Source organism: Etheostoma spectabile, chromosome 17 (assembly GCF_008692095.1).
Source record: "Etheostoma spectabile isolate EspeVRDwgs_2016 chromosome 17, UIUC_Espe_1.0, whole genome shotgun sequence".
In the NCBI taxonomy this organism is placed as follows: domain Eukaryota; kingdom Metazoa; phylum Chordata; class Actinopteri; order Perciformes; family Percidae; genus Etheostoma; species Etheostoma spectabile.
This window is the reverse complement of record NC_045749.1, coordinates 13075915-13084189: the sequence shown is the minus strand read 5'-3', so window position 1 is coordinate 13084189 and position 8275 is coordinate 13075915. Positions and strand designations below refer to the sequence as shown.

The 8275-nt window shown below is 42.9% G+C and overlaps 1 protein-coding gene across 4 annotated transcripts in view; it reads left to right on the top strand.

Annotated features, from left to right (window-relative positions):
- Positions 1–8275, top strand: part of slit1a (slit homolog 1a (Drosophila)) — an 88206-nt gene that overhangs the window by 54911 nt on the left and 25020 nt on the right. For all 4 annotated transcript variants that reach the window (XM_032540501.1, XM_032540499.1, XM_032540500.1 and 1 more), the window contains exons 9-10: positions 3626–3773; positions 7906–7977. In XM_032540501.1, the coding sequence (XP_032396392.1) occupies positions 3626–3773; positions 7906–7977 (220 nt within the window). The remainder of the gene's footprint in view (positions 1–3625; positions 3774–7905; positions 7978–8275) is intronic.

Genomic DNA, 8275 nt, shown 5'->3' with positions numbered 1-8275 from the left:
TGTGTGTGTGTGTGTGAGTGTGAGAGAGAGAGAAAGCATGTGCAATGTGTGATGGGGTTATCATATCAGAACAATGGAAAAACAGCATGAGAACCTCACTCCCCACAAGGCCATCTCACTTTCAACACCAGCTGCGAGGGGTGTCTATGTTTGTGTGTGTTTGTGGGTTTGTCCCTCTCTCGTTTTCTCTCTCTTTCTCTCCATGGGATGTGATTTTTACGCAGCCATACAGCGTGACAGCACAGATCATTAACTATTCATCGCCCAGGGAAAGAGTGTAATGATTCCAGATTGGTAAGGGGAGCCATGGGTGTCAGGGAAACTTTGGGGTCTGGTAGGACACAGAAAGTTGAGGTTGACCCGATATTAACTTCCAACATCTAAGAGTTTGTAAAGAAAAATGTAGTAGATTGATTGGTTCTCTGTGAGTCTCAATAGCAAATGGTCATTCTCTTTAGGCAAGATGAACAATAGGATGAAACAAAATCTATTGATGTGTATTTCTGCTTTTCTGTGCATAAATACACGGTCATGCATTTACACAAACACGTGTACACACAAACACATACTCGCAGTTTCTTTCTTGGAAGACTGACCCGAAGTTGAACTCCCAGTGAAGGACTCATTAGGGACTGGCTTGCTGGCACACACATACACACACATATATACTTGTGTACGTAGTCTGTGCTGTGACCAGACCAGGCCACCTGCGGGGGATTTGGGGCGGGGTGGCGCTCAGTTGGAAGAGAGGAAGAGGGAAAAAGAGAGGCACGTTGTTGTTGTGAGAGGCAGAAGAAGGAAAAAGGGGTACAGTGTGTAGTTGTTGCAAATTATGATGATATTCTCCAGCACTCTCAGTATAGTGACTCAATGACAATTACTCCCAGTATTTGGCTGGGACACTTCACAATATTGTACATTTTAGTATTGAGCAGAGTAACATGTTTACTGCTTCGCTTTGAGAAATAATGTATTTTTCCAGGCAGTCTTTTTTCATCAATCTAAAAAATCCAATTAAAGTTGAAGAATCCAACACCTAATCCAATCTAAGGCTCATTATTTTTTTAAAGCAATCTTTACTTAATGATTAAAATATAGCCAAATGTATATATTAATATAAATATTAAATATTAAAAATATGACTCCGTGTAAAATTTGGATTTAAAAAAAAACATTTGCAGAGCAAACACTTTTAATTTAATTTTTAATTACTTAGAGGGGCTCTGTTGCATGACCAGCAGCTGGTGTGTCATCCCTTTCCCATTTCTATAACCAGGGGAAGTTTCTGAGCTTTTCATAATAATGCTCTTTAGTTTAAACAGGGGAACAGCAGGAAACAACAATATTACTGCAAGAAGACTTCAAATCTGGGTGAAGAGCTGTATGTCATTGAGAATATTTGTATGGTGCCAAAGCTCACTGCCAATTCATTTTTATCCTAACTACTCATAATCCTTTGACTGTTTTTTAGATTAGAGACATTTTCAATGGTCTCAATGGCCTCCGCTGTTATTTTATTGAGCAAAACATTTACACCTAAACCCTCTTTATAATGAACAGGAGAGGTAGAAGCTGCTTGTGTCAATTTGAGGGTTATATGACATAAAATTAATGACTATTGCTCTGAATTACTGCTCCCAGGGAATAATAAATGAAGTAAAAATATGTGTTTGAAATGAGCAGTGAGTAATGAATTGCTTCAAGGGGTCAAATAAAGTACAACTCCTCTAGTGGGAAACAGGGAAGAAACGAGTGTATAAAGAAGGACAAAAGTGAGCGAGCCGGTGAACCCAACTGTTGTGCGGAACGGGGATTTGACGAACGAGACAAATGGGAAGAAGCCAGTGATAACATTTTGAAATGATGAGAGAAATGAGCTGTAGTGAGGTTAAATGTAAAGACTTGTGAGCTAATGGACAGGAGGTAATGGGTTGCAGTGACAGTCATTTGCAAAGGTACGGGAGTGGAGAGGCTAAAAATTAGGATGCTAAGAGGAGTGAGAGAGAGCTGAAAGAGCAGCTGGAGGAGGGGAGAGTGATAGAATGGTGGAATCAAATGAAACAAGGGAAATGGGACGGGACTTGAGTTGTAGAGATGGTGGATAGGAAAGAGATAATGGGGAAAACAGCAGCCGGTGGAACAGGGGACGAGTGTACATCAAACAGCTTCACCTCAAGTATACCTGTCAGAGAGCTGTCATTAAGGCCGCTCCAGCTGTGCTCTGCACTCTCCCTGATCCCAGGCCTGTCAAATATGCCATGTTAGATCAGAAGGGAGTTCTTCTCTGCCCTACACCTGATCCCAGATCTGTCAAAGCGTTGCCATTCCGGATCACAAGGCCTCAGATCACATAGGATGAGCAACTGTGCAAGTGTTGATTCACGCTTTTGATGCTATTTGTTGTGTTTACCTGATTCCCAGATCTGTCAAGGCATCTTGTCCCTTTAGGTAATTGATTTCGATTGGCCGGAGACATGAAGTCTGACCTTAAACAATGCTTATTGGTTTATGGTCCAAGAGCTAGAGCCAGTAATTTCACGGTAAAGCATAATGTTTGGCAGCAATCTTTCTTTCTGTTTTAGGGAGTGTAGTTTTGAGCAGTGTGCTTTCTAATTCACTGACTTCCACCATCACTCACTCTGTCTTCCTCTCCCTGAATTTTTATCTCCACTTCACTCTCTCTCTCTCTCTCTCTCTCTCTCTCTCTCTCTCTCTCTCTCTCTCTCTATCTCTCTCTCTCTCTCTCTCTCGCTCTCTCTCTCTCTCGCCAATATTTTCCACACAAGCTGAGTGATAGATAGGAAGGTAATCAAATATTCATGGTTTGAAACTCAGATTAGTAATGCTGTGTAAATGAGGCCATTTAAAAGTCTGTTTTATTCATTTTAACTGGGTTAGGCTTACACACACACACACACACACACACACACACACACACACGCTGTACTGGCAGTGCAAGCGCCCGCTCTTCACCATATCATTGACGGTGCTGCAGTCATTTGAACAGGTATCTAGAGACAGTGTGATGGGTTGTGTGCGCTGTATGTAAATTGAAAAGTTGAAGTGTTTTGAACAAATGGAAGTGAAGAGGTGGGGGGTTGTATAGCTGAATGTGCAGAATGGCATCAATTCCACCCAGAGATTGCAGACTCAGGAGGAAAATTTGCAGAGAGATCAATGGTTGTTATTGGGAGGCCTTCAATCACCGCTTCAACTCTATTATTCATGTCTTTATTCTCCTCTCAATATACTGTGGCACTCCTTTGATAGATAACCTAGTTTCTCAAGGATGTACAGCTTTACAATAAAGCCAAAAGTAGGATGTATTATTTCTATTTCTCAATGTCACAACATCCCTGGGAATATGTGTTCATTTGCAATTCAGTTTATAAAGCACAAAGGGTTGATGACATGAACAACAGCGGAAGAGTTTGAACTCCACATGAATGCAGAAGCTGCTCCATGTCAGCGCACAAAGAGAGAGTTCTGCTGCTCCCATTGAAACCAACCATATCCACCTGTGCTCAAACACCTGTATGACCTGCATATTCCTCTTTTCTCAATCACTTTTTCCTCCTGTTTCACTTCTCATGTAGTTTTTTTTCTTCTCCCTTTTTTGCTTCAGGTCACCATGACTCTTCCAGCCCTCAGCCGTGCAGCATTGGCGGAGGCTCTTGCCCCGCCATGTGTACCTGCAGTAACAACATCGTGGATTGTAGAGGGAAAGGTCTCACCGCCATCCCAGCCAACCTGCCTGACACCATGGCTGAGATGTAAGCACAATACATGTTAACGGCAATAAGCAGTTTCACTAAAAAAGTCAATGAAATCCACCTTAAAATATGTTTTCAAGGGCAATTTAGGTTTTACAATTTTGCAGATAATTTTAGATGCAAAAATTATACTTTTTTCACAAATCAACATTTGCTATCAATCACGTACAGCTCAGTGTCGATCTGATTTTGCTCAGATTTGGTACAGTAGATGAGCATCAGAACTACTTCGATCTGTCAAATTGAGAAAATTTCAGCCCAGTCAGTGCAATCTGAGCAGCAGACCTACAGCTGCATTGTTTTTTGTAGCATGGCACTGAAGGGCATTTGTTTGTGTGTGCGCATTAAAGATGCGTATGTGTTTCTATATATGTATGTGTCTGTGTATGCTCATGCAGGGTTTTAACAGGGCTGAGAGGGTTTAAACATGCATGTTTTATGTACATGTTCTGTTCTCACCATGCATCATCTGGCAGGGAGACATCCATCCATCTCTGTACACTGGGACACATGCAGACTCAGTGCAGAATTAAAACTGAGGCTGCATGCTCTTATCAGCTCACATGGCTGTGAACCACATGCGAGCGCTTTACTATCATCCCTCCCTTAGTTTATCAGTCCTCCAACATCTGTCTGGGAATTAACTGTTTACAGCGCACATGCTATCAGTCTACAGTAGTTCCCAGGAATGCATGGCTAGACTTTTCAAGGTAGTGCTTTTACTCTCTTTATCAGGGGTTTAATGCCTCCGGCAGAAGTCGGCATGAAATGGTACAGCCACACCGGGATTTATGCACAGTGAGAATTACGAAGGATGAAGAGAGAAAGCCAGCGGTCGCATTGCATGTTCTTCCAAGGAGCATGTGTGTAGTTAGGAGGGCACAGCAAGTTTCTAGGTCTCCTCCTCCCAATGGGGTCTGTTTATAAATACCCAGTTATATGGAAGTCACAGATCCCATGTTCCCCAACAACCCTGACCCATTTCTAGTGCAGTGGTGTGCTCAATTTCCTAATTTGGACTTGTGGTACAAACTTCTGTGTGTTCTTATCTAATTTAATGACCACCCACGAAATATTGAGGCATTAAACAATTTAAAAGTATTGCTAAACATGCTGCATATTGATGTAAATGACTCATCCTCACCCTTGCCTCTCAGTTTTTGCCGCGTGGGTTAGACCTCTTCACCACACCCTCCAGTTGTAATGTTCCACAAGTGGAGTATCTTGTAGAGACTCATGTGATCTATGAGCCCAATAACCAGCGAGCAGCAGTAGTGGGAGAACAGAGACATGGCTGAAAGATCTACCAAGCACAGGTTTTATAGACAGTAGATTCTCTCTGCACTGCAGAGCAGATGAGTAACGACATTTTAAAAGTCTCCCTGCCCTTCACATCTAATTGGTGTTTAACGGCATCCTGCTAATAAACTCTACTACAGTATGTCCTGATTCATCGTTTACAAGACCAGAGTGAAACACTGGTTTACATCATTGGCATTTCTCTTGTCCTGCCCATCAGAGCCTTACCCTACAGGTTTTATTCCCCCAACACTCTTTCCTTTACTGTTTCTCCGTCTTTCTTATTTTCTTCACATCTCCGTCTTTTCCTGCCTACCAAAGCACCACAGACAGTTTTGAGGCGGCAAATCAGCGGTGTAGGAATAAGAAGCGGGGGGTTGGAGCGCGTGTGTGTGTGTGTGTGTGTGTGTGTGTGTGTGTGTGTGTGTGTGTGTGTGTGTGTGTGTGTGTGTGTGTTGGGGGGGCTCCACTCAGTAATTTGGTGCAGTAGGTTTGATCTGTGCTTGAAGTTCATTATAAAACCAGTTTCAGTTACAGCAAGGCGGGCTGCTGGGTATCAAGGCCAGTCTAATGCCTTGTTAATGAGGCACTCGGAAACTCACATACACACACATGCTGCTCTCATTATGTTCAAATCGGAGAACTGCAACCTCCCTGCCCTGCTCTCCCCTAATGAATGCCAGTGTTGTGTTTACGGCTTTTGGGATGTGAGCTGGTTTCTGTACTCCTCTCTTGTGAGACCAGGCCCAGTTAGCCTAAACACTACCACAACAGATTATTATGCACCATGGTCTCTGTCTGCAATGACTGAACTCTGCCATAAAAACCCCCCCACCACCTTTCATCTGCTGCTGCGGTCCTGCCATCCATTTCTAAATCACGCACGCACTGGGTGAATACCCAAAGGCATAATGTGTTTCCCCTTAATGAAAACCATGCTCAGACCCTAATGAAAAGGATGAGGACCATTGATTGGGCTGACAGAAACACCACCTCACAGACACACATACAAATGTTGTGCCTGACAAATTGGATTGGAACCATTGATTGTCCATCCAAAAGCGACTCTGAGAAATTGTTTATTTTTTCTCTCGTGATTGGACGAAGGAGCTCTTTTGTTGATTGGAGGGATTAAGTTGCTTGCACATATCGATCTGTGAGGAGCCACAAAACGTGAGTCCAAAAAAGTTGTCAGACAGCACTGTGTGCCCTTGTCTGGCTCAGAGGGTTTTGTTATATGCTGACACACACCAGAGTACCACAGCATGTAGATACTGAAACAAATGCAAACAGAATGTAGAGTGCCAGACTGGTTTGGACCAGTCAGACAGACTGGTTGATGAGAGGAGGCGCTAAAGCCACTTGGCCCAGCACTGAGCCGCATGGTGAGGGCAAAGGAACCACAGCGCTGTCACTCTGCTGTAAATCCACGGACACATTGGGACAGGCAGACAAAAACAGACATAAAGAGCATGGACACCGCAGGAATCTGTGGTCTGGAATCACTACTATCCTAAGAATGTCAATTACGCTCCTATATCGCTCCTACCCACTTCTTTGAAGGGAAAAGATTCCTGATTGAAAAATCCGGAAACTCAACTACTGTTAAGTGGCTGTGGCGAATGTCTAACAAAACATTTACCCCCCATGAATAGACATAAACATAGCAATGTAGGAGGCCTAAGAGGCATGTAATAGATCTGACATGTCTCTAATTGAATAATTAAATCATGAGTCAAGAAATCTCATACTTCAGATAGTTATGGTTAAATATATCACACATACATGTTCTGTTTGCCAAGAAGTTTGACAGATCTTTAAATATTTCTCATTTTCCTGTGGTGACAAATAGCATTTTAATGATCTTTAGAATCCGTCGTAGCCACTGGACTACCACACCTTGCGCAGGGCCATGCCTTCTCTTATACAGCCTGTTCCTCTGCTGGGATGCAGCATGGTAGGACAACCAGACAGGCCCACAGCTGGCTCCCTCCGGGCCCGGCTAAGCCTTGTTAAGGACAGTTTTAAAAGCTGTGAAGTGACCTGCAGATAAACAGCCCTCTGCCAGATACACCAGGGAATTGGTCTGGGACTGAGCTGGGTCCTAAGTAGCAGCCGGCCTGAAACACACAGACATGCATGCCCACACTAATGGGCTTTAGTGATGTCTGGTTCCCCAAGACCATCTGAGACTCATTAGAGTTTGTGACTGTTATGTCCTAAATAACCAATTGTATGTTTGTCTGTGTGTTCACTTCATTCTTTAGTTTTTGTTATATTTTTTTTATAATGAGACATTTTTCTTGTCAGTGTTTTTGCTTCAACAGCTCTTAGGCTTAAAGGAAAAAGTAAACTAAAAGAAGTCATATTTCACCGCACTGCTAAGGTTTCAGTGGACACTTTGCAGACACCCAGAGGATAAAGACACATTTTACAAGAACAAGTGAGAGCATTATTGATTTCAGGATCTCATATGAGAACATAAGTGCTGGAAACTGTAAATGGTATACCAAGAAGAAATATTACTTTTGGTTGAAGGCCTTAACACCCTCACACAAACCCAAAACGGAACCTTTTCCCCTCCAGTCCTTTTTCACAGCACTTTAGTATTCAGACTGTTTATTGGTTCAGAGGATGTTATGACTCCAACATGCCTGGACCTATTACAGCTGGGGTATAGATCTCCGCTAATATAATCAGGCCAATCAACTTGGGTCAGAGGTAATGGGAGGATTACTCAAATATGTTGCCATGGAGAACTCTATTGTTTAGTTAACTGATGGTATTTCCATCTCCTCTTCTCTTTTCTCCTCTGTTCTCCTCTTTTCTCCAGACGTCTGGAGCAGAATGGGATTAAGTCTGTTCCTCCAGGAGCCTTCTCTCCCTACAAGAAACTGCGTAGGATGTAAGTACAGCAGTACACTCACCTCAGGGCTAAATAATACAGATGAGAACAAGAAGTTGAGGGCTGGAAAAAGAAGCGACATTTGGCAGTCTTCTCATTCCACTCCTGAGGAGCATGAAGTATTTATTTTGTCTGTGCCTAAAGAACACATTTTTGTTCTCAGACTTGGGGTGGCATGGAAAGCAAGCACTCAGATGCTACATGGGCATAATAACAGTTCTCATCTTTCACTGCTGCACACTGGTATTCCCCTGGCTAGTGTTGTGTCCAGTCTGTGTGTGTGTGTGTGTGTGTGTGT